Below are 27,275 nucleotides of genomic sequence, written 5' to 3' on the forward strand. Positions count from 1 at the left end.
GGATGCTCTATAGTATGGGACGAGTTGACTCAGATAGTTCAGTCAAAATAAAAATGTCGGCGTCCATGGATATTTTTCATTTTCCAATAGATTTTGATTTTCGGTAATTATAAATTAGATTGGCACTTCTTTTACCCTCAGTTTGAAATTCGCCCAATAATACTCGAGGAAAAGCAGGAAAATCAACCAATTTACGATTTTTAAATCATATAAGGAAAAAAGGGGGGGTCTGTTGCCTTTTGACGTTTTACTTTTAGCCAGTTTTAGCCCGTTACCCAGTTAATTGACTTGGCTAAAGGATTAATTCTCTAGCCGAATCCGTTTGTCGCTGGCTTGTCACCGAGTGGTCTAGGATGGCGGAGTATAATTTTGTGAGTCAAATCATGCTCTCCCGTTATATTTGCCCAATTTGGTGCCCAACTAAATAAATCCATGGGATTTGGTTAGCTATTGAGCTAGTGTTAGAGTCGTTCATGGTACGAAGACTCTTAAGGTGGTGGAAATGTGGCAGGATGGCCTACCTGCGTTGTAGTAGGTAGTGAGATTTAAGTAGCCAGTTAATTGACTTGGCTAAAGGATTAATTCTTTAGCCGAATCGGTTTGTCTAGGGTTCGGTAGTGGAGTATAATTTCGTGAGTCAAATCATGCTGTCCCATTACATGAGGGTACATGCCTTTTGAGAAAGCGTTTGTGATTTTTTTAAAGCTCCAAAAAAGGATTTGTTAGACTATATACATTATATAATATGGGGTAGGCATTTCCATAATCAGCAAGCACCGTGAGCTTTACCATACATGTACCGTCTGTGCGAGACTCGAGACTCGTTTAAATAATAATGGACTTTACAAGGGGGGGGGTCAACCCGGATGAAATTTTTGCTTTGCAAGTGCAATATTTTTATTTATATTTAACCAGCAAGCAAAATCAATATTTCTATTTGAAAATCTGTCTTGTTAATTACCGGGTAGAGTTTTTTTTTTCAATTAATGATTAACTTGAACATTTTCCCCCTCAGAATTCCGACCCCATACCCCCCTTTCCCCTCGCTCTCAAAATGTTCAATAACTTAATAGCACTTCACAATACTTTACATTTTTTACCCCTTAAGGGTATCTCTAGCAACATCCATTTCAGTTTTGGCCTGTCAGATCAATCTGTACAGATACCGGAAATATTACAGTTCTCCACGGATGGTAGGAATATTTTACACATATAATGTGATGTAAACAAAATTCAGATGACAGCTGCGAATTCCAAACAAGAAAATGATTGCCTTTCCTATCTTAGGAAAGCTATGCTTTGATTTTGATAATATAGTCAGATTTATATTTTTTTTCAAGGCGGGTTAGGTTCTTAACAGCAACAGTGGAACAGCGGAGATGCATGTACGTACATCCACATGTTTCTCGAAGTTTTTACAAACATAACATTTACTTCTTTGAATAAGTAAAGCAAATTAAAAAAAGACTTGAAAACTATCAGAAAAGATGAATCTATTTTTACTGAAATGTAATTGTAACCTTAATTTTTTTTATTTGTTTGATTAAAGGAAATAATGAATTTTCTCTGTAAGGACAGTCACTTTTTGTTACTTGCGGGACATGACTTTATTTTGGTTAGTATATTTGGGAACCTTAAGGGAAATTTAGAAAGTACATGTCATAACCGTAGAGCTCGCACCGCTTCGCGTTGCTGGCGACTATGTTTCCAATGAGTATGAATCCCCATTTGGGATCAGGTTTCTGAAGCCTTTGGCCTTTTTCTGATTTGGCTGGCAAGTTGTTTTCTCCCTTGATGCCATCCTATGGGTGTAAATCAAGGAATGAAATTTCAACCTCTTTTGCTGCAAGAGTACTTGTTAAATCAGGAAATAGCTGTGGACATTGAATACCAAAAAGATTTATACACACATATTTTATGTAACTGTTGTGTCCTGCAAGGGTTCAAATAATTTTTCATGAATGAAAGGTCCTGAAATATTTCTGCATTACAAATGAAATGTCCAGCAGATGAATGTGATAAAGCCTTAATAAGAGTAAATGTACAGTATGATAGATTCGGGACTTATATTATCTTTTCCAAACATCTGGGTATCTTGGCACTTCACTAGTGCCTTTGCATTGAATGTATACATGTATAGTACTTTGAAGAGTTTATGATAGGTCTTCTCTGATAAAAATAAACATTGAAATGCCTATTTCCACATTGGCTATATAATTAAGTGCCAGTAAAATATATTAAGCCCTAGTTATTTTTACCAGTTCAATGTTCCTAACGGCTTGATTTACAGTAAAAGAATACTGTAAACTCAAAAATCTATTTGCAGTAGTATATATTTGTTGTATCTTATGGCCATCAAATAGTCTCAGTCATTGTGCAGAAATATCAGCATTTTTACCTGTGTCACCAAAGGCGCAAGCAGGATTAGGAGTTTGGTCACTCTGTTTGTCCGTCTGTCTGTCCATCCATAACAAATGAGCTTGTCATTGCATCTCCTCTAAAACTAGTCAACAGGAAATCCTGAAACTTGGTACATTATGTATGTAGCAAGAGCACCACATGTAGTTGTACAGATTATCAGGAAATTTTGATTCTCTAATTTTTGTGTGAGTTATGCCCCTTTGAATGTAGAAATTTACCATATATCATCATGTATCATCTTGTCATCTCAACTCTAAAATATCCATCAGAAGGTCATAAAACAAGGTATGTACAAGAACACCATATGTGGTTGTGCATGTTAGGAGGGAATTTTGATTGTCCTTTTGAACATAGACATTTACTGAAAATCATCATGTATCAGCCTGTCATTGCAACTCCTCTAAAACTACCCAGAAGAATTTCATAAAACTTTATACATGTATGTAGCAAGAACACCATATGTTGTGCATATTATCAGAAAATTTTTATTCTCCAATTTTTATGGGAATTATGTTCCATAGTTCTGTATATTTGTCTATAACACTTTTTTTGTCGCATTTATATGTACCTCAGGCTCTGCAACTATAAAGCACAGCTGTAGTGCGACACAGGTCCAGAAATCGTTTGGTCTAGCTTATTTCAGCTGATTCACAAACCTCATGTCTACATTTTACTTGTAAACACAAGGTGTACACATAGCTGTGTACACCTTTTGTACACATACCCAGTGATATTGTTGTCCTTTTTCGAAGCTACCTCATCCCTTATTTAGTGGGAAAAATATGCTTCATTTTCTGGAATTGGGAAATAAGTAATAAGCCTACAAAACCCTAAATTTGTACATTTCTTTTTTCTTAAAACGATTCAATTTATAGAGGATGTAAAAAAAAAAAGACGTCATCATTATTTAATGAGTGTAATTTTGAAGAGGAACATCATATCCTACCCCTTTTGACTACCAACTTGGAAAAGTTTATAACTTATTTGGGATTATCTTTTTTTAGACATTTTCATGATAAACTGGAAAACTTAGATTAGGGGAAGCAGCCTTATTTTGGAGGTAATTTGAGGCAACCATTATCACTGATACCTCTTACTATAGTGACATTCTGACATTGTGTGTACTTTCTTTTCAGTTCCCTTCCCAACAAAGACAATAAAGTATGTGTAGTTTCAGTGATTGGTAAAAGTAGATATAACCCATTCTCATCTAAAGCTTCACCTCTGAACCCTGTTCTGGACAAAGATGTGTTTAAGGTTTGTGATAATTGTAAAGTTAAGATGCTGTAGCATACAAGTATTTAGCACATTTTAGAACATTTATTCAGAAAACAGAGGTAAATTTATAAAATGATAGTACATGTATCTGTATTAGACATGTGCATCTTAACATGCTGGACAAATTTTAGAATGACAGGAACTTGCCCACAAGTTAAAATACTACAGTTTTTAGAATACTAAAAAAATACAACACTATTCACTACTTAGTGGAGTCCTCTCCAATTTCAGTGTTTGGTACTGAACTGATTTATAGTTGAAAATTTAAATTTGAAACTTATACCAAAAGAAAGCTATAGGGAATATTTTATTTTATTGATATTTACGTAAGATATATAGTGATTGATAAATGTTGGCTTATTTTATATTTTTTGCAGGGATTGCTGAATGTACCTGAGGAAGTGTTACAACAGGTTTGTGGATTCATATTTGTACTTAACATTTGAGCATTATACATATACATACATGTACATGTAAATTTATTTGGGTTCAAATAGAATTAGTTTCTTCATATATTTTAAGAGACATAACAAAGTGGCCACTGTTATGGAGCACAATACTGTTGTGACATCAGTATAATTGGGTAAAACTTATCTATGACATTTGTTATCAGAAATAATTACCATCATATATCTATGACATTGGTCATATGTTTATTACTTTTTTACCACTGCTGTCATTGCTTTTAAACATATCATACTAGAATTGAAGCTACAAATATTTACTATATATTATACATGTAAAAAATGTAGGTGTTAATGGACAGATAATATTCTGTGAAACAATTGATCTGGAGGTATTTGGTGTTAATTAAAAAAAAAATTAGACGTTGGAATTCAGTAGTTTGATTTTAGATACATTCCCAGGTTGCTGTTCTTGGAACAATTGCAATTGACATGAGGTTCATGAAGAATATTATTTTACAAATTATCAAAAAGCATGTACAATTGAAATTTTCTATTTCTTGCTCTTGTGAAAATGGGAGGTAACTGTAGTTGAGGTAACTGTAGTTGTCAAAATAGAATATTGTTGTCTCCCATAGATAATTTCCCAAGTTCTTTCTATTTAAAAAAAAAAAATGTTTTTAAAAAATATAATAGTACAACATATATTTCTTTAATTTGGGTTGTTAGATTTATCATGAAAAAAAAAGCTTAAGCAATATTTCCCCTTAAAATCTGTGAGATACATGAACATTGATCTCATCCTCACATGACGATGTGGTTGGTGAAGATATCTAGTAACCGATTCTTTCAACCTCTCTTCTTCACTACTACTCTGTATATTGCAATAAATCTAAATACTGTTTTCAATGTCCTCTTTTAAAGGATCATCTCTTCGTAGTTAATGTCAGGGGTTACTTTGAGTACATTGATAAACTGACCAATCATGTGATTGTCTTCATTTCACTAAATATGTAATTGCAGGATGGGTCTGAGGGTTTCTGAATTGCGTTAATTGGTCTCCAATGAAGTATTGATAGATCTGCTAAATTCATAGAGTGAATTTTAATGAAGAGTGACATTGGTGATCCAATTTCAATTATATTTGATATAATTCAGTTAATTCTATATAGAGATAACTTTGTTAAATGATTTTTAAAAAAAATTGGCAGGATGACGTTGAATGTTTCTATGATGCAGAGAATCAAGTGATTTACCTACACCATATGTGTATGTATGATACATACAGACTGTCAGTACAATGTCAGAAGCTGCTGAACCAAGATGTAGATCAGGTATTTAAAGCCATTACACTACACTCCCTGATACTTTCTTTCCCCAGACAAAGAATCAATTGTAAAACTTCCACAATATTTGTAAGAGTTGTACATTTACAATGTACATACAAACAGTGCAAATTCAAAATCATATACTTTTTCTAGCACTGAAGTAGTGTGCTATTATAAACCTGGACCACATGTTTTACTTGAACAAGTTGACAGAACTATATGTATGTAAATAGCTATGGAAACATTATTTAGATATATTGCCAATAAACTAAATGGCACTTTCTTAACCTTGACAAACTAGATAACTGAAATGTATTATGATTGAAATTATTTATCAAGATTTTGAAGCCTTATGACATGTATTAAAGGATATGTATGGATTTTATTTTATACATTACAGGATTTCTTCAACATGTGGCAGAGAGAAGAATACAGACATGCTAAAACTTTACTATGGATGTTTTCTTTGTCTCATATTATACTGGTGGGTTTATTGCAGTAGAATGAATAATTACTACATGTTATTCTGATTATGATAAAATGAATCAATACATGTACATGTATAATTGATTATTTGATAATATGATTGTTGATAAACACTTGGTGTTCAATGAAGTGATGTTATGATTTGAGAACAAAGATGGATAAGGATTACTGAAGTCAGTATTTACAATCGATTACATTGCAAAAAGTAGTTCCAATTACATTGCAATTACATCTCAGTGTGAAAACACCAAATCTTAAGGTAGATCATACCTCATATTTCTAGGTTACCAAACTTTATTTCGAGACAATTGATCCTAAATAAAGAAATTTTTTACATCATTTTGTATGGATTCTGTACAGAATTTTCACTATTTTACAAAATATTAAAAAAATATAATTTCTTATAAACTTTTCCTTGTATTAAAAAAATTGAAGTTCTCCATTACATTTCTATAGGTCATGTTCCCGCCAATTATCTCCCCTTACACGACTTTTAAACACTATTTGTTAATTGAAAATATATATGTCTATATGATTTTGCAAGATGACACCTTAATGTGTATCTCTTTTCTTCACAGTTATCACATCCAGGATCTTCATTTGATGTGAGTTATGTCAGGCTTTTCAGAACTCTGGATACCATTAGGTAGGTTTTTCATTCCAAGTACAGATTCTAGGATTATTAAATGTTCTATAGTGAGTTTTTTTGGAAGCATTTGATTTCTTAATAATTTTGCAAGTTGGAAAAAATAAAGATGAAAAAATAAAGATAAAATAATGAGCATTAATCTATAAGGGTGTAATTCTACATGTAGAATGATCTTTAAGAGAGTATTAGATCCAAAATTAAATAGCTCTGAAATTGGATTGACATACTAAATTCCAAAAATAAGTTTTCTTGGAAAATAAATCGGTTTACAGTATATAAAAATGTAGTTTTATATTGAATGCTTTATTAGCTATATATATCGATATAAACTCAAATTTACTCATAAATTAAAAGACCACAGGATGATAATGTGAGTTAAAACCTGTAAAAGTTCAGTATGACTATTTCGTTGTTGTGTGGAGCGAGCTGTTCAGACTGAAAACATATATACATAGTTCCTCACTATAAATGAACCTTCCATAGTTCAAATACAATAGATGTATGCCATAAGGAATATCAATCAAAGGACCTAATTGAATATCAGAAATTTACTGTTATGACATAGATCTATTCCATCTTGGTTTGTTCCATTCATTTTGAGGCACAATCTCTGTTTCCAGTTTGTGCAGGTCACTTCACACAACAACACATTGGTCGTACTGGATTTTGACAGGATTTAAAATGGCCCTATTAAGCCTGAGATATACAAGGCCTGATTTTTGAATGCTAATTTGCAACAGGATTTATCACATTAATCTATTTTGTTGTTGAAAAGTTGCTGTTAATTGCCATTAGACTGATTAGATTGTTGGAAAATCATTGACAAAAAATGCAGGGATGTGACTTACCTGCAGATTGGTGGATTTGAAATGTAGCTTGAAACATTTTTATCTTGCTGTATATTTATTTCTGATTTATAACATTTCAGCTTTTTTGTTGTTTCGTGTATCTCATCCTTGGTAAATGAGATTGTCTTTGATTACCTTGCATATCAGAGTAAATCAGGGGTTCTTTCAAGAGTGAAAGGTCCTGGATTTATTTGCATCCATAATGAAACGTCCACCAGAAGAGAGTCAAAGTTCTTAAATAAGAGTAAATGTAAAGTATGATAGCTCCAGAACCTAGATAAAAGAAAATCCAGTGGTCCTGCATCAAAAATTGACCGTCTTGGACCTCTGACCAGTGCTAATTTGAACCCCTATTAAATATCTTTAAAACATTTCAGATTAAAGTTACAGCACAGTATAACTGACCAATTACAAGGTTTCCCTATCTCCAAGGATTGGTATCATTCTGGGAGGCCATGCTCTCCAAGAGTTCTTTTCATGTTTGAGTCCACCACACTGAACAAGAAAACTGAAACAGATACAGGAGCCATCAGTAAAAATAAACCACAAGTAAATACAAGTTAAACATCTGCTTGTTAGAGAGGGACTTTACTACAATCATCTTTTCTGTCTGTTGGATTGGTTATCAATTTGCTTTGTTACTGTAAATGTACCAATTTCGCAGTGTACTAATTTTCCCTGTTTTCGCAGTGGACAGAAGACCGCAAAAAATAGTATACATGAAATTGATCTTTAACACTATATAACACTAATTTTTTTAGAAACCTTGAAAATTGATACCTGCAAATATCTTCACTTGACACAATCAGTGAAAATTAGCAACCGGGAAAATTAATACGTTTACAGTACTGGAGTGTCCTGTTTTGGTGAACATTGAAAGATTCTCTTATGGTAAAATGTTTGACATATGAAACAAGCTGAATTAAGGATATAATTAAGTAAAACGAGCCAAAATGTTTGACATTATAACAAAAAGAATTGAAAATAGCAATAAGCATGACCAAGAGTAAATTCCTCCTCCAGAAAAAAAAAAGAATTTATAAAGTCAACAACAGTGTATTAGCTGTGCTACTGACCATCAACAATTTAGTGCTTATAAATGGAATAGAATTGTATCTATGTATTACTGACCTGATTTTCCTCCTCTTTAATGTAGAATTCTGTTTTTTTTTTCAATCTAGATTTAACGTTTATGATTCTTTTTTGTTGTTGTTGTGTATCAACTGCTGATTTTGCCAATTTCTGCTTTGATTATTGACCTCATTTATTCAAGTCTGGTGATATCTATTACTAATTTTCTTTTTTAGAATAAATTTTCTCAGGAAAAGAAGTTAGTACATTCAATTGAAGATCAGATTTATAGAATTCTAAGAAAGTCAAGAATTATTACTAATATAAGGTTTGTAAAACTAAATGTTGGTCAAGTGCGTTTAGTGAGTGGCACCAATTTCTGGATTTTGTACCACTCACTATAAATAATGTCAATTTCTGCCAGTGTAGTTTAAAGTTTTGCAATCTCGATAAGATATACTGAATATTACATGTCAAAATCTTTATATCCTGCCATACATGTCACCCTGGCCCTTGGATGATATAGATTAATGTTTGATATGACATGTGATACAGATTTTGACATGTCATGTTCATTGTACAGTCGACTCCACTTAATCGCATATGGCTTTATTGCATATTTCGGTTATTAGCATAATTTTCTCCTGCACAAAACCATTTCCTATTATTCTATTAGGGAAAAAATCGCTTATTTGCATAGGCCTTGGAGGTGCATTTCGGTTTATTGCATAGAGAATTTTGCCTCGTCCAGGTAAAGACAGGTTTTCCCAAATTCTATTTTAAGCCTTCGGGTCATAAATATGTCAATCATATTTATTGTTGTAAAAACTAGATTATCATCAATCAGGTGGTGTTAATAATGGATTAACAAATCATGGACATAAAAGACAATATAAATGATTTCTAATTACATTAAAATAAACAAGCCCCTAGGTGAACAATGACTTCTGACGACATGCCGAACATCACCTTATGATGCGGCTTGAGGTTCGGCTTGGGGTATTTTTTGTCCCTATTTAAATTCTTCCGACTACAAATGATTATCAATTTAAATTTAATTTTCTTTAATGAGCTGAACAGTTTTGAGTGAGCTTGGGTTACAAGGCATAAATATTATACGAAAATTAAAAGTCATTCATTCAGTACAATGTCTAATGAAATTCAACTACCCTAAGGTGCCCCATACTATCCACACTTCATAGCAATATATCGAGGTCAATGACGCGTATAATACACAACTATCAGTGTACAATGAACAGAGGAATAAAAACACACAGGCCATTTCAAAAGCCCACAAACTGCAAACATTGATGAATATTACACTGAATCCTGGCTGAAATATGAAATATGGGATTTGCTTTCGTAGAAAGGTCAGGAAATTACTTGACTATTTATAGATGAGAAACACGCGGTTTTACTTATAAATACACACAACGTAAAGAAGGTCAATAAACAAGACAAACACAATATATATTATTATTTATTGATAAAGAACAATACATTGAGAAGGTCTATAACAATTAAATACCAGATCAGAAATGTTGAACAGTGATATCCCTGGTTGATCCACAGTATCGTCGTCTTACCTGAACTCACACTTCCGGTAAAATCGTAATTTCGGTTATAAGAATAGCCCGGTTATTTGCATAATTTTTACTGGCAAATAGGCTATGCAATTAAGCGGAATCCACTGTATCATTTTTTTAAACTTTACTTTAAATTTGTTCCGATTAGGGGTCTAATATGGGTCCAGGGGTGTGATATAGGGTATGCAATATAGGTCTAGAGGTGTGTTATTGTGTATGTAAGATAGGTCTAGAGGTGTGATATAGGTTAAATGATATAGGGATAAAACAATCACCTGTAATACATATACAAAAAAGTATATTTTAATCTAAATATATGATATATGGTCATATGTTAGATTTGTTCCTTGGATACCATGTATATCTTGATATGAAAGTTAATAAATATTTTTGTTTATAATTTTGACAGAAAATTAAATACTGTATATTACATGCCAAATCTGCATCACATGCGGTATCAACATGAGACTACTATAACTCCCTAAGGGCCACTGGCCTGCAGGATGATATTATACACATACTGCCTGTAGTAGAGGGTGTTACTCTAGAGTATCACATGAGGTAAACATATCACCCGAGACGAAGTCAAGGGTGATATATTTACAGAGTGTGATACGAAGGGTAACACCCTCTACTACAGGCAGTATGTGTTATATTATACTGAATACGAGAGTGTGATATATCAAGAGGAGAGAGGATGATATATCTGAAAGGAGGGTGATATATATCGAAAGGAGAGAGGGTGATATATCCGAGAGGAGGGTGATATATTGTTGACGTCCGGGTGATGTATCATGCAGCCAATCCCTGTTCAGTGGGGGCGGGGCAAGTAAGGATGTGCAGGGATTAGTCTAAAATATCACATCACCCATTACCCAATCAGAATTCAAGATTTTTGTATGAAGTATAATATAGATAAATATCTAGGGGTGTGATATAGGTTTTAAACAATCACTTATACTGTAAATACAAAAAAAATTATACTTTTTTCTTAATATATGATAAAAGGGCATAAGTGTTGTATCAATATTTTCTTGTTATTTTAACAAAGATTTTCATCATTCTAAGAATAAGCACTTTATATAAATTGTAGCCAGCTAAAGCTACATGCATACAAGAGATCATATTAGTACATGATTTAAAAGGGTCATTCAAAGAGATAATGGAATGCATCTTATTTTTCAGTAACAATTCATTATTTGCTGTACCAGCCAATCAGGAGTTTGTTTACATCCACAGTAAGAAGGATGAGATCTCTGATCCGGTTGGATACTATATTCAGCAACTAATGTTAAACAACAGTACAGGTAAGTAATAATACTATTTGTTTGGTTCCAATATCATGGTTTTCCAGGGTTTGATAAACCACGAAATCAAGTTGACAAGGAAATGGAAATTTCTCATTCAGTTGTATGGTAGAGTTGTCAATTCAACAAATTCATGAAACCACAAATTGTTTTTTTTTCCCAAACCACGAAAATTGATATCCACGAGTTAAAGTACTTTCACAGTAAGTAAAAACAGGGGAATCATAGTTAAAAGAATAAATCAAGGATCAATATGAGTTACTGGCCTATGTTATTTTGATAAGTTTATTGTGAATTTCTGGCAAGTATTTTTAAATAGTTATATTTCACTATCTGGAAAGAAATCTTGTAACTATTCTGCAAAATTATAAATGAAATGACTTACAAAATATACCATAGATTCTCCTAGAAGTAGAGGTTACAAATCAAACAGACCTGAAGCTAGGGCTTCATCAGGTTCAGGAAATAGAATAACAAGTTCATTATCTAGGACATCAGAAAGCATACCAGCAGGATCCACATTCAAAGACTTTTTATTCCAACACATTGATTTGGCTCTTGGAAGAGGCTTTGATGACAATGTTGGTAGAAATCCTGTTACACCTATATTTGAGGTTTGTTTTACCTGTGGCAGATATAAATCAATAATGGAATAAAAAACCTTATGAGTTTTTTTTCACTGAATGATGAGAGTATCTTACAATTGCTAAATTGTTAATAAAACAAAAAAAAAATACACATACATGTAATGTCTATTTAAGTGAATGCGCAGTATTTTAATAAAACAAAAAAAAATACATTTACATGTAATGTCTATTTAAGTGAATGTGTATTATTTTAATAAAACAAAAAATACACTTACATGTTATGTCTATTTAAGTGAATGTGCAGTATTTTAATAAAACAAAAAAATACATTTACATGTAATGTCTACAATGTATTTAAGTGAATGTGCAGTATTTTAATAAAACAGAAAAAATACACTTACTTGTAATGTCTATTTAAGTGAATGTGCAGTATTTTAACAAAACAAAAAAATACACTTACATGTAATGTCTATTTAAGTGAATGCGCAGTATTTTATTCTTCACATGCACAGTAAAACCTGTCTAAAATGAACCTGTTTTGGACTGGAGGTTTTATTTCATTTAACCAGTTGTTTGGTTTACAGGGGTTCAAAACTCATGACACTGACAGACAAGAATTTCAGATGTCTGTCTAACACTCATGTTAGATTCACATTCAGGGTTTGGTTTAGACAGATTTCATTATTCATGTGAGGAATCAGATTCATTTATTTTAAATTTGATTTTACTAATTTCTGCTTGGGTTGTTGACCTTGTAAAATCAGGTCAGCACCTATATTTTACGTGTAATTTATCGTAGCAAGTAAATGAGCATGTATTTCCTGAAGTTGAAGTCAATGTCCCCATTAATATAATATTTTGTGAGAAGAAATTCATGGTATTGTAATGAATAAAGTGACCTATAGAGTGGCCTTGGGCTGACATTTTCATCCAGATGGTGTTGTTGTATCTCTTTGACATATTCACCATACCTATCCTCATTATATTATATTGTCCTTTCTCACAGAATCAGTTATTGTCCGTGTTAGTAACATTGTTCCTAGCACTTCGAAAAAATCTCTGCAACTATTTGATAAATTGTAACAAAATTTATGTTCCAGTATCCCTAGGTTGTCTTCTTTGAAAATGGTGTAGACTATGATGATTTTGTTACAAACCTGGCCACCATGTCTATATCTATTGATTGCTATTGTAGGTACCAACATGTGAGGTGTGGTTTATGGTAGCCAATAGGATGCATGATTTTTTCCTTGGAGATCGAGTCAGTTCTAAAGCCCAGGCTCACTTTAACACACTCAAGTCCTTACTGGAAACAGATATCAGATTCTCTGAAAAGTAAGTGAAAAACAAATGTTATTAGAATCATTTGAATAATTGTGTGGTTCTCAGGCCATCCATTATCAGTAATAAGAGTTGTACATTCCCATTTGTACTGCCATATTCATAAGTGTTAAATCTCCAGCTTTCAGCAGGAGTATCTTGATATCTCATAAAAAAGTCATCTATATCCTCCTTACACACCTTTTTTCAAATCAGGGGATTTAGCCACAGTTGGGAATTTCTCTGGTCTTATTTGAAAATTGAGGCTTAAAATCTTAAAATTGTTTCTTTTCTTGTCAAAACAAATTGATCTCAAACCTGTGAAAAGACCATTAGTATCAATGTAATATTAGGAAACATTGTGTGTTATCTTTCGGGGGAAGGGATGTCAAAAGAAATTGTCCCAGTGAAATTGGATTTTAGTTTAAATAAGGTTTGTTGCTAAACCTAAATATATCACAAATACCAAATATCTCTGGCTTTGAGAATTTTTTTAGAGGGAGATATCCCCCTTTAAAATTTTGAAAGGTTAATACCTGTGTAAAATGTGTCTGTCAGACTAAGGATTAGTTAAAATTGTTTATGTTTAAAAAAAAAATGTTTGTCACAATACTGTAAATGTATTAACATTGTAGTGGACTAATTTTCTCTATTTTTGTGGTTGACAAAATGGCTAAAAATAGTACCTATGAGATTGATTTTAAATACATAAATAATGAACATTTTACACTGATACCTGCAAATATGTTCACTTTTTAGATTCTGTGAAAAAATTGGCAACCATGAAAATTAAGACCTTTACAGTATTTTTGTCCTCCTCGGTGTGTCATAAGGGGACATGGAAATGCCGCCTGCTGTCCGTCTGTCCTTGTTTCCGTCTGGCTTTTCCACACTTTTTTTTTTGTAATGCTCCTACCAAATAAGTTTGTTTTTAGTATGTAGTCTTATTATGAGAAGGCACAGATTAAGAACGACTTTGGTTTTTGTTGAATGATTTTCACAGAAGTTACAGCCCTTGTTCACTGTTATTGTAACATTACATCAACACTGATAAAGGTGATTTGTTGGATGAAATGATTCTTTTTTACACAGGGGATATTGGAATGCTGTTCTTTTATTATTATAGAATTCTTCCAGGCCTTGGTATTATTTCACTCCAATAACAGTTAAAAAGTAACAGTTATGAGATGGAAATTTTCTATATGTATGAGATGGGGTTTCCAGGTGCATGTTTTCTTATAAATTAATGCATTTCTCTGAATTTTGTATCTGTTACATAAGATGTCCTTGAGGATGTGATTTTATATTCTAGTCGATGTAACAAGGTGCTACCATTAGCTGAGGCTGCCTACCAAGAGGGCTTGCCTACACATTATGTAACAAGTTTTCATCTTAGTAAGGTAAGGAAAATCCTGCAACCCTTACTTCTCGTTTTTTATCAGAAGTTTATTGATGAGATAGAATATTTTAATCGATAGAGTTTGGTCAGTAATGCTTTATAAATAGGTTTTTAGGGAATCATCATCTGTTATAGGAATGGTATTGATACAGCGGTTTTTTTCTCTATAATTTATTATTAATCAACGACAGTTTTTATTGTTTATTTACATGTTTCAAACCACAAATTCAAATAAATGATGATTGGTACCCACAGATAAAGGTATAAAAATGTACAAATGTATTGTTTTTTTCTCTGCTCCATGGGAGAGGGGGGTATACTGTTTTACCCTTGTCCATGTTTCTGTAACACTTTTTTTTCTGTCAGTTTTGTAAGCAGCCATTAATCACAGAAACTCAAAATTTTAACACATTTTTCTTGTAGGTATGTCATATAGTGGAGTTTATTTTCAGAAAAATTTGACAACAACTTCCTCTTAACCAAAAACTTTAATTTTTTGGCTTTATATTTTTGCAAGTTTAACATTTTTGTCACACTTTCCTCAGCAACTATTCATCACAGCAGCATTAGATTTTAACACATTCTTCCTGTGAGTATGCCATATAATGGGATTAATTTGTGGAGAAATTCAACAACAACTTCTTGTTTACTGAGGACTTGTTTATTTTCCTTACATAGTGATTAAAAGCGGGGTATCATTAGAGAGCCATGGCTGATAGATTTGTTGTTTCAGTCATTAATTAACATTAAGAATGTAGTTAGTTATGTATTTTGTAGTTGTCACAAGCCCACAGGGTTTTTCACCAGTTTGCTAGAGGTCCTGCTACTGAGAAATATCTACATCAGCTGGATGAGGCTTGTGAGAAGTTTTGGAAGAATGGGAGACAACTCTGTGAAGAAATTAGTGTTACAGGCAATCACTGCATCAATCCTGTAAGAGTAGCAACTTATTTTGTATTCCATAATTTCAAAATTTAACATTATACACATCATCCCAAATCAGGGTTTTGAGTTCACTCCTCATCCTCAAACCCCTGACATCACTCATTCATATTTAGAGGGTATCGCCCAGCCAATTCCGATTGGTTGCTTCTCTGGGTGAAAAGCACCAATGAAAATCGATTTAACATAAATTGTCTGTGGAGAGGTAAACAATAATACGAGGTAATGGACGATCTGATATAGTAACTGAAAGTTGTATGATGTCACAAATGATGCAATATGAGCAAAAATGATAACTGTAGATTCTGTTTCGAGTCTTTACTGAAAAAAAAATGACGTTATGTGTAGCCACTTTGTAAGTTATATCGAAGAGTTTCTATTACGAGTGATTTGATTGGATTTTGAATCTGGGTTAAATTTAAGTAACTCACTAGATGGTACTGGACAATACCCGCTAAATATGAATGAGTGATGTCAGGGATTTGAGGAAGCGAGGGTGGAGTTTAATGAAGACTCCACCAAATTTGTTGTTACAGTTACACAGACTGCCAGATGATCCAGAAGCTGATTACAACAGACATCTCCCTGTCATGCCCCACTCTAACCAGCTGAAGACAAGAGCAGCTTGTAATTGTGGCAAGAAACAGGCTGACAAAGATGATCCATTTGATCATAAGGTTAGTACATTGAGGTAATCATGTTTATGTACAGTGACATAGTTATTACAGTTAATGTGTGTGTAGTCATGTTTTGTCTGTCTGTCTGTCAGTCTGTTTGGTCATATTTACACAGATCATTTCCATTCAACTAATTGAATATGGTTTGCATAAAATATTGTAAAATTTAGGTCCATTGTTATTTTAAGATACAGTTTCCAAATCATATTTGATTTCCAAACTTTTCATTTGCAGATGAAGTATTTTTCCCTTGATGTTTACTGCTTAACATACAATGTAGGTTTTCAGTGATATGCTCCTGGCTTGGCTCTATTTGCATTCTAAATTAGTAACTTCCTTCAGGCATGATATCAAAGATATTTCTAGGATCAGTTTAAAATTTAGAGGCTGAACAGATAATTTCATACCCCAACTCAAAGTCTTTCTGTCTGAATTTTGCCCCAGTTAATTATCTCATTGCCAGTGATTGGATTGATTTCAGTAAGGAATGTTGCTTTATATAGATGGAGCATATATTGTAAGCAATTTTGGTTGCTGTCCAATGTCAACTTCCTGTTTCCTTAGACTTTTACAAGTTTTTTAAGTGGGGGTATACATGTACAACTTCATGTTTTTTTCCTGTTATATTTTAGGCTGCTAATTATGATTTTTACCACCAACTTGAAGAGAGTTGTTGTGGAAAATTAGATCATGTTGAACTACCTGTGTTCAAACCCAGTACTACTGAAGTTCGGGCAGCAGCAATAAAGAAGGTAGAAAAATCACAAAAGAGCTCACAAGGGGACACAACTGCTGTAAAATCTACTGATATTGTTACTGGCATGACAAATCTGAGCCTGGCATTGAGTTTAGGTAAGAATAATCACATTTACTGTGCATATCATTAAATTGTTAATTGATATAAATAAGTATTACCAAGGGACAATTTGCATAATTGGTACTTGATTGGGAACTGTGTTAAGTTGTCAAAACTCAAATGAGTATCCAAGTACTTAAATTGTACTCAAATACTCGTCCTTCAGATCCAATACTGGTGTATTTGTTGCCATACTAAATTTAGACATTTAATGATATAATATATGAATAGGTCAGTCAGGAGGTAGTGACTTCTCCCATCAAGATGCCATCAGCCCTAACCACTTTGCCACCAGTCTCCATACTGATGCTGTGGAGGATCTAGTCAGTGGGGGAGATGGACACCAAATCTCCTCAACAAGTCCAACTGAGGAAACAGGAGCAGATAAGGTGGAGAAGGCTGAGGAAGCCAAGGAGGAGAATGAGGAGGAGGCTGAGGATACTGTGTTAGGTAGGTTTTTTTTCAATTGGCCATTTTTTTTTTAAAGTTTTTTTTATATCTATAGTAGGTAAAATGGTACTCATTTTGTAAATTTCATGTTCATCATCTGAATATAGCTGAAATATTGCTGCTCGGACGTTAAACCCCAACAATCAATCAATCAATCATTTTGTAAATGATATAATACAGTAAAACCTGTCTGGAGAAACCAACAACTTGTCTGCCAAAGAGAGTTAAGTAATAGAATGATCAGGAATGATGCATCACTATTTTTTTAAATAGTCAAAAGAAAAAAAAATCACTGAAGCATGATAGTGAGTGTTCCTCTTTGGTTAATTAGTGTGCCCTTCCATTTTCCAATTCCTGCACTGTCCAGGACATGATGTACAATGTACAGAATAACAAGTTTTGAATATGAGACAGAAAGTATTATACCAATGCCAAATGGGCTAGATGTGCTGTCTAGATGTTCCAAACTTACATTAATCTGTATATGACATTTGAACCATACCAATGCTAAAAGGTCCAGATGTGCTGTCAAGATGTTCAAAACCTATATTATTCTGATGTATGGCAATGTCAAAGTTAATTTTACAGAACATAATCATTGAGAATTACTGACATATTTTACTTTAACAGTAGTAGTCTGAAATTGAATAAGGTAGTTAGAAATATGAAAATGTATTAATGTTTCTGACAAATGATGTTAAGAGATAACAAAGAGTAGAAAAGCTGAAGTCTCTGTTCTTATTTTTAAGCATATTATTACCCCACTCCATTATTTGATGTATATTGGAATCACCTTTTTCCCCTGCCCATCCATCATTCCTTCTGTCCTTACTTTGTTGGAATTATCTTTGCTTCAAATGAATGGATTGATTTCAAATTTGGTATGTGTCTTTACATAGATTGGGTATACATTATGTATACAGTTTCAGGGTTTGACATTAACTTCATTTGTTTGGTGACAGGACTACTTCAGAAGGAAAACAGGTAGTCCTTAGATGGTAATGATGGTTCTGTTCATAGATCTTATGAAAAATAAGGTAAAATTTAGATAGTCCAATGGGCTATCATGAAAATATTTCAAGTAGTCCTCTCCAAAATTTGGGTGGCACTGGACTACTGCACTACTGTTAGTGTTGATCCCTGAGTTTTGGTTGCTGTATGTAATTAACTATTGGTACAAGTTGAGCTATACATAAAATAACAATGCATGAAAATTCATATTATATATTTTTTTTCAGGTTTACCATCAACATTTAGACAACACTCAACCACAGAATATCTGCCTGGTATGATTCATTCAGAATCAATACCTGGACTATTACCCAAATTTCCTTCCTGTTCAGTGTGTTGTCTAGGTAAAGCAACCATCTACAATCATTCTCAAGGTTTGGATTTCCCAGGATTCCTTCATGGTAGCCACTTCCTGTTGCCTTGGGATATTACAGTGAAGGCAGAGAAAGACAAATGGCCATCTGTTGGTGAAACTGCTTCAAGGAAAGGAAAGCAGAAGAAAAGCTCTAAAGGTAAAAGTTGCTATATAAATCAGAATAGTTTTTTATTAAGAACCATTGTTGCCACTTTTTGTCATTTGGGAAAAAAAACAGAAAAATTCTGTAACTTTTTTTTTATTTTTCTGGTGATTCAATAATAAAATGAACTTGAAGTAGAGTAAAAGAATTTTGTAAAGGAACATACAATAGGTTGCTGTGTACCAATTTTTAAGGTTTCCACAAATTTGTATAGAATGGAATTCATGTCTCCAGCAAAATAATAATTTCTCAGAAACAAAGATATCAGATATATAATTTTAGACATGATTTTTTTTTCACTTTTGAAAGGAATTCAGTCCTGTTTATTTGTTACTGTATGTTTACCTTCAATTTTGCCATTTTTTTGTTTTTTTTGTTGGTTTCTTGAAATCATGTCTGGAAAACAAATCAACATTTTTGAAAATTCTGAACCATGAAATTTAATACCCATGAAAATCATTTATTTTCCTATTACCTTGCAAGACTAAGTGATTTTTTTCTATTTAAAGATACCACAGAAGTAAACCTTAGGATATATTTAGGAGATGAATATGAGTGTCCTAGAGGTCACAGATTCTTCTGTAGTGGCCCAGAGAAAATCATCAAAGTTTCAAGTACAAGTTCTGTAAAGGTAAGGCATTAATCTGATTGTACATGTAGGTGAATCAGAGGGGACAGGCCTGCCTTATGGTCTAAAATGTTTGTTGGTTAAATTACTGAAAATCATTTGAGTGAGCCACCCACCTCTTGTGCAGTCATTACCCACCCCCCCCAAAAAAAAAAAAAAAAAAAACTTTTTATGAAATATCTAGATCTGCCACTGATACATACAAAAAAAGTACCAAAGTACTGGGTATATACTGTAAACCAGTGTAATTTTCTATAGTCTTACTTTCAAGTTTTATGAAGCCAATTTAATGTTTAATTTGATTTCCAGATTAACACACTCTCTTATTCACAAATGTATAATGTATTTCATCATTAAGCAAGTTATTCATGGCTTTTTATTTTGGGGAGGGGGAGCAGGGGCTATCCTCAAGTGAGCTTTTCTAGTTAAGATTCAATAGAATTCACGAATATCGACAAAAAATTATGGATCATGCCTTTTTACTATGTCTCCCTCTTCCCCCACTTTGTTATCGAGACATATTTTTTTATTCCAGACTGTCTGTCTGTCTCTGTCACACTCTTGTAACAGCAACTCTTTGCAAATTATAGCACCAAATTTCATGAAAAATTTGTAGGTGGATAGGACATGATATGCAGTTGCACATATTCAAAGGAATTTATGATCCATTGAATTTTGTAGGAGTTATATTCCCTTGAACTTTGGAATGGGGGAGACATTTGTTTATTTAGCAAAAAAATAAACTTTTAATCAGGGTAGGAAACTCACTCAAATTCTAGACAGTCCTGAATACAATTTCTTTGTTCAATATATTTACAATATGGCTATATAATTTTTGGCTAAAATTAGCCAGTCCTGCCAAAAAATAGCCAGTCACGGGCTGGTGGGCAGGCTACTATTTCTAACTCTGCTTTAATATTCATCTGTAGTTGCCATTATAATCATGTACTCCTGCAACATAAAGTAAACTGAAAGTGAAAACGAAACAAGACATACAGAGACCAGAAATTCTTGATTTGGGACAGGCACAAAAAATGTGGTGGGGTTAAAGTACTTTGGTGTGATCACAATCCTCCCCATTTTAAATCTTGCCACTGTGGAAAAATTATTACACAATTAAACACACCTAAAAATCAGTTGAAAAAATACTAAGGCCATTCTTCTTTTTCTGTTAGTGTTAGTTCTAGTTGAGAAGATTATAATCCATCATTTTGTATCCTTATGACACATGAAGTACATGTATTACCTATTCCATTTATACATCAGTGTTTCCCTAAATCTTACAGTCTCCAAGATTTTTCAGGAGTTACCACATCTTTATAAATGAAATACAGTCCTATAGAGAGTCAAAAGCAAGCTTTTGCTTCCTGTTTTTTTATCCATTTTGAATTTTATCCAAGGAGATCTGTGTGATTTCCAAAAACCAATACCAAAAAAAAATAAGAACAGCAAAAATTTTAACTATGAACACTTCCTGTCAAATGGAGAAAATCATGACAATTTGATTTAAAACATGTACAATATTATACCTCAACTCAACGAGTGGGTGGTACAATGCAAATACTTGCCCATTCATCCTAATCTCTAGGTACAAATAATGTACTAAATGGATGTATTGATTTCAAATTTGGTATGTGGTTTTATAGAGATGAAGCATACATGTACGTTTTCTTAGCAATTTTTATTTTTATCGAGAACCAACTTTTTGTACATGTGGAGGTATATCTAGCATGGCTATGTGTGCAACTCAAATCATAATTTAGATAATCAAAGTTCTATAGAATAACACATCAAGCTTTTCCTGTTTTCATCCCTTTTGATTTCTTTCTAAGGAGATCTATTTGATTAAAAAAAAACTATGAACACTTTATATGAAATAAAGAAAATCATGACAATTCAATTAGACATTTACAACATGTACAATATATAGAAACACTTGACTGACATTTTGTAAAATTATTTTAATGTTTAGAGATAATACTGCAAATTTGTGACATATGGAAGTGATTGGTAATTGAATACATGTAATTATTTGTGCATGTTTTGGATATTTAAGTGTTGTTCTTTTTAAGAACATGGTAAATTCTTTAAGTGTGAAACATGCATGTCAGTAACAAAGTACTGATCTGGTGGTAAATTTCTCATTAAGTGTGGTCTAGAAATGATTTTCTTATACTTTGTACATGTAATCTATTTTAATATTGTGCATTTTGACACAGTTATCCACACCTTAAATTATGAGATTTTATGAGAAAACATACACCGTGAAACCTGTCTAAATTTGAACCCAGAATAAACTAAAAACCTGTCTAAACCAGACACTATTAGAAGTTGATACGGTTTAAATATTGGTTTTTTAACCTGAATATTGAACACTTGTCTTAACCAAACACAATCTACAGTCCAAACGTGGTTTGGTTGAGACAGGTCTCACTGTAGTTCTAATTGACAGGTCTGACTGTAGTTCAAATTGACAGGTCTGACTGTAGTTCTAACTGGCAGGTCTGACTGTAGTTCTAACTGACAGGTCTGACTGTAGTTCTTACTGACAGGTCTGACTGTAGTTCTAATTTAACAACATATACTGTTGCATACTGGACATATTTACCTGAGCTTAGGCAACCCGTGCTGGTCCGGGTGTTATAAGAATACGCCTGCAGCAGAGCTAAGCTTGTCGTAAAAGGTGTCTAAATAGTGCTCAGAACCCTAGCCGGGGGCTAGGGCGCTCTGCCCACAGAGCAACTGGGATGTGTGCCCTAGGTGGTGGAATGGGGTACCCCTGGCGTGTTTCATGCTGGGGTTGTCAGGCTATAATACGGAAAACCTGACCGCAAACCATAGTGGTGCACCGTGTTGGGAAAGATGCCACCTTCCTCGCACGTTAAAGAACCCTATTGTGGTATTCTCCCGGAATAGGAACCATAGGGTTCCGCCACAGGAGGCTAAATTGCCCGACCCTACCCACCTCCCCCTATTTCCAGTGGCAATAAAATTTTTTCTACCCCATTATCCTTGTGTCCCATCCCGTTTTTTATTTCATGTTCATTTTATCATCCACTTCATGTTCATCGCCTGAATATAGCTGAAATATTGCTGCTCAGGCGTTAAACCCCAACAAACAAACAAACTGAGCTTAGGCAGAAGTTAGTACATGGTCCTGGGCAGAAGTTAGTATATTCTGGGCATATTTACCTGAGACAAAGCAATAGTGGTTTGGTTGAGACAAGTCTGACTGTAGTTCTAATCTAACAACATATATGGTAGTGTTGCACTTATTTTCTTATTTTATGTTGCCTATAATATACATTATTCTGGGTTTTTACGATGTTTTACCACATTTTTACAAAGACTGATACTTAAGTACTTCTCTGTCTAAGAATCAGGGACATGAAGAAAAATACAGAGATTTTATTGCATTATCCAAGTATTTATACCTCATAATCTCAACAAATTACTGCCAAAGTGTTTGTAAAATTTGCCTTCTTAAGATATTGATAGGTCAAATTTATTTAATTGCACTATGGAAAAACAGCAGGAAAATTTCCCTCAAATTTTTCCTTATATATACAGTTAAAAGATATCTATGTCAACAGATGCTTCAGGATAAATTTAAATTACTTTTCAGTTGTTTTCTAGATGTATTTGAGTATGTTTGAGGCAAAAAAGACCAAATTGAGAAAAAAATGTACCACTCTTTGCCTGATTCTTACACCGAATGGTACTTTAATGGTAGAACTTCCTGGTGCCAAGCACTGGCTTAATAGATTCATGTTTTGTTATATCAATAGGCCTTGTAATCACTTCATATTGAATTATCATATTATTTTTCTATTACAGGATAATGCCAACAAACTTGTCAACCTTGATATGCCACTTTACTGTGCTTGTCCTCATTGCAGGTATACTGTTATTATTATTAGGTAAAATAGAAACAATAATAGTCTTGTTTCCTGCTACCAGCCAGAAAAAATAGGGTAGGTAGGTAGGAAATTATTTTATTTTTCAGTAACATTTTACATTGAGTTAATTGAGAAACAACCCAGACTTTAACAGTACTTGAGCCAAAATGGCTTTACAGTGTTTAAGGGTATGCACAAAAGCTAGGGTAGGTAGGGGAGCAGGAAACAGGCATATTATTTTTTTGCCTTATGGAGTATTTTGATTTGTTAATACCATGAGAGAAAAAAAATTATTTTGATCATGGACCTTTGAATTTATCAATTATACTACTTAACCATCATTTTTTTTTCTACAAAAAAAAGAATAAAATTATGTGAATTTTCCAACAATTGGAATTAATGCGCCAAACTAACAAATGTAATTTTTCCTAGGTTAAATTTCACTTGACAAAAGTAACAATAAATAGTATTACGTATGTTGACAACCACTGATGTTCTGGGATGACAACATTAATTTTTGTTCTCATATCTTTGTTCAAGTTGTTCATAGTTCATTTGTCTGACCTGTCTGACATGACTGGCAAAATTGGGGACTGTCCAGCTTTTCAAGCATGAGTGCAGCACCCATGTGTAAAAGAGTTAAGATTTCTGTTATATTGCTATATCACACAGGATTTTCAAAATTACCTTTAGGTAAGATAGAACATTTCTTTTTGTCAGACATAAGACAGATAGTCCGGAAATATTTTAATGAACTCTGCAACTAATTCTAATTTTAGATCATCCAAAGGTTTTTTGGGTCAGCTGATGAGGCTATATATAGTAACACCTGAGGGGCCAGCTAGAATTACAGTCAATCCTGTCATCCAACCAGCACCATCTCCTTGTCCACTGTTTTCTCTAGGTACAGAAGGACCAGTAGAACTCACACCTGGTGCCGTGTGGGCAGTTAGATTACCGTATCCTTAGATATGAGTACATTGAACTAGAATTAACTGATAATTCACCCCTAAGGTGCATAAGTTGTAATTACATGAATCTTTTAGGTATACTTCTGAAATATTTGACATTTTGCAATATTTTATTGGAAAATTAGTTGCTTATAAGCAAGACCCGTTGGTGTTATTATTTTGTACAGGTTAAAGTTATAAATGCTTCCAATTATCTGTACAAACATCTATGGAATGAGGTCTTTATGAGCCTGATGAAGTTTTAAAAAGGTTTTGAAGCACTCTGCATGTATAATTTTTAAATATATAAGTGCTCAATAAACCAATTGAAGGATTTAAAGAACTTCTGTAGTGATGAAATTTATCCAGAAAGTTGTAATGCTAGTGGTATGCTATGCATATAAAGTTGATATTGCCTTGCCAAGAAAATAACATGAGTATTATAAATCTAGATCTTAATTGCTATGAAGTCTAGAGAAGGGGGTTAAAATCTCATTTCCTCTTTAGTTGGAAAATTTGTTGATTTTGTGCAAAATTTAGGCAAAAATGAACATATAATAGCCTGCAACCCCCACCCCCTTGTTTTAGCTAAACAGGCCAAAGGCCAAGTCAGCTGATGCCAACACTTGGTTTCAGTTGTCTGTTGTCATGAATTTTTCTTTGCAAATCATCTCTGAAATCACTCAGTGCAATATTATCAAAATTGGTCCAAAACCAGCATCTCTAGAATATGTACTTTTAATGTTGTGTTGATAATATAGGTAAAGCAAAAACATGACTGCAGTTACTATTATTAGACTTCTGGGGTCAAGCCACCAATTTCTACAGATATCTTGTTATTAAAGTTATTGTCCTTAAAATGTGAAAAAAAAATTTAGGGCAAGTTTTAGGGCAAGGTATCATGTGATACAATCAGAAAAGTTTTGCGGTATCGTGTCTGTCCATCTGTCTGTCTGTCCTCTTCCCAGAGGTTTCCAGATGTTAAATTGAGAACAGATGAATTAATTGTTTTGAAACTCTATACAGTTGTTTAGTACTTTAAAATGCAGCTTTAATTTGTAGTTAAATCCATTCTAAATAAAAGTTTCGACTTGTGCTATATTTAAATCCTACATTTATTTATATACATGTATAAACAACATAGCTGGGTATCATTTAATGCCACATTAGCTGCCCTATTTTTAGCCTATATCTTGAAAACTAAAACAGACACAGACAATCTTTCATTTGATGAAATGATCCTTATGATAAGTCCAACTAAAGAGTACATTGGGTCAAAGATGTCAGACTAGGCCTTGTTAGAATTATTGTCCTTGAAAGGCACCTGGAAGCCTCTAGCTTAAATTTCTGGACTGGCTCCTGTATAGTAATTGGTCAAAAGTCAATGATTGAGTGGTGCTGTACATAGGCTGATCAAATCCCTATTTTTATGTTTGAAACATTGGTTGAAGAAAAAACTGGAAGTCACTAGATCAGCAGCCCCCTTTCGGAATTTATGGATCCGCATCTGCTGTATGTCTTTGTACAGGCATGGGAAGTGATACATTGGTTGAGATTATAATCCTGTAATATTTAAGGAGAATAATCCTTAACTAGTAAACAGACATATATATTTAGGGGATCAAGGTGCTTATCTGATGCCAACGGAATCACAACATCTTTCACAGTGTCGGATGATGAAGGGAGTGTTTGGATACAAGGAGGTTACACCAGAGTCATAGGGAACAGAAAAAAACTTTATAATTACTGATGCTGATAGTTGGTGTCTTTAACCACAATGATCCCTACAGCAAAGACTTACTGATAAATTCTGGTTGTGTGGGTCTTTGTTTAAAACAGTAAGGTGAAACAACAGACTGAATTCAGCGACAGGCACAACCAAATACTGAAATGAACTAAACTTAACATGTTTGAAGAAGATTTTAGTGTATGTATAAACACATACATTTTCTCTGCTACATATGGACAACAGATCAGTGCTGAAAATGTGTAGTAAGAAGGGAAACCATCTTTGCAGAAAATAGAAAAAGTGCTAGAGGACTCTGTTCATGCAGTGAAAGAGTGTTTTGGGAAAATTATTGAATTACGGCAGTATTGTTAGGAATGATTTTGTTGTTATATGCTTTCATGCATACTTTTCCTATTTTAAGTTTGATTTCAGATTTTTCTTATGGTTTGTTTTCTAAATTTATTATGTCTTAGCATAACAAAACAGGGTATGGAACACCTGCAGATCAAACCCTCCTTTACTATAAATTTTAAATATAAATTATAAATTTTCATTTTTTTTTCCACAGAAACTTAAATATTGTCATGGCCTTTGATCTATCCCTATGGCTGCTTATTGCAATTATTCTCATAGACTTTATATTGTTATTGATTTTTTTTACATTAATATATGTACCTGTTGTCAAATATTGGTCTTTAATTTCTTTGTTGTTATCATTATGCATTTTGCTGAATTAGATAGCTATTTTGTTTGTAATTTAATAAAATGTCCCTTTCCTTTCTCAAAGAGGAGGCAATTTAGAATTTGACCATCTGTCCTTCGGTCTCAGCAGTCCTTTCCTTCAAAATTCTCAACAACTAGCCCAAATAATAGAGGACTGTGTAGGATTGACCTAGTCCAAATCAAGAAAAGTGCACACTATTTCACTTGC

The 27,275-nt window shown here is 33.3% G+C and overlaps 1 protein-coding gene across 1 annotated transcript; it reads left to right on the forward strand.

The window, feature by feature from the left end:
* LOC148601843 (nonsense-mediated mRNA decay factor SMG8-like) lies at window positions 1–27,047 on the forward strand. Its single transcript, XM_088555121.1, has 21 exons — window positions 1–103; window positions 3,558–3,678; window positions 4,077–4,112; window positions 5,315–5,437; window positions 5,832–5,915; window positions 6,496–6,563; window positions 7,792–7,963; window positions 8,722–8,813; window positions 11,257–11,378; window positions 11,778–11,992; window positions 13,161–13,300; window positions 14,598–14,685; window positions 15,462–15,617; window positions 16,163–16,303; window positions 16,936–17,155; window positions 17,391–17,609; window positions 18,848–19,132; window positions 19,648–19,769; window positions 23,604–23,665; window positions 24,445–24,624; window positions 26,219–27,047. Exons 1-21 carry the CDS (start codon window positions 3–5, stop codon window positions 26,334–26,336), a joined length of 2,865 nt encoding a protein of 954 aa, XP_088411247.1. The 5' UTR covers window positions 1–2; the 3' UTR covers window positions 26,337–27,047.
* The last annotated feature ends 228 nt before the right edge of the window (window positions 27,048–27,275 follow it).

This window comes from Perna viridis, chromosome 12, assembly GCF_037379345.1.
Source record: "Perna viridis isolate PV_CMFRI_1.1 ecotype Kerala chromosome 12, ASM3737934v1, whole genome shotgun sequence".
Lineage (NCBI taxonomy): Eukaryota > Metazoa > Mollusca > Bivalvia > Mytilida > Mytilidae > Perna > Perna viridis.

Coding starts and splice junctions, on each gene's coding strand:
- LOC148601843 (XM_088555121.1), top strand. CDS start 3: ATGCTCTATAGTATGGGACGAGTTGACTCAGATAGTTCAGTCAAAATA. Junction 3,679..4,076: donor TGGACAAAGATGTGTTTAAG/GTTTGTGATAAT, acceptor TATTTTTTGCAG/GGATTGCTGAATGTACCTGA. Junction 23,666..24,444: donor TGTGCTTGTCCTCATTGCAG/GTATACTGTTAT, acceptor TTCTAATTTTAG/ATCATCCAAAGGTTTTTTGG.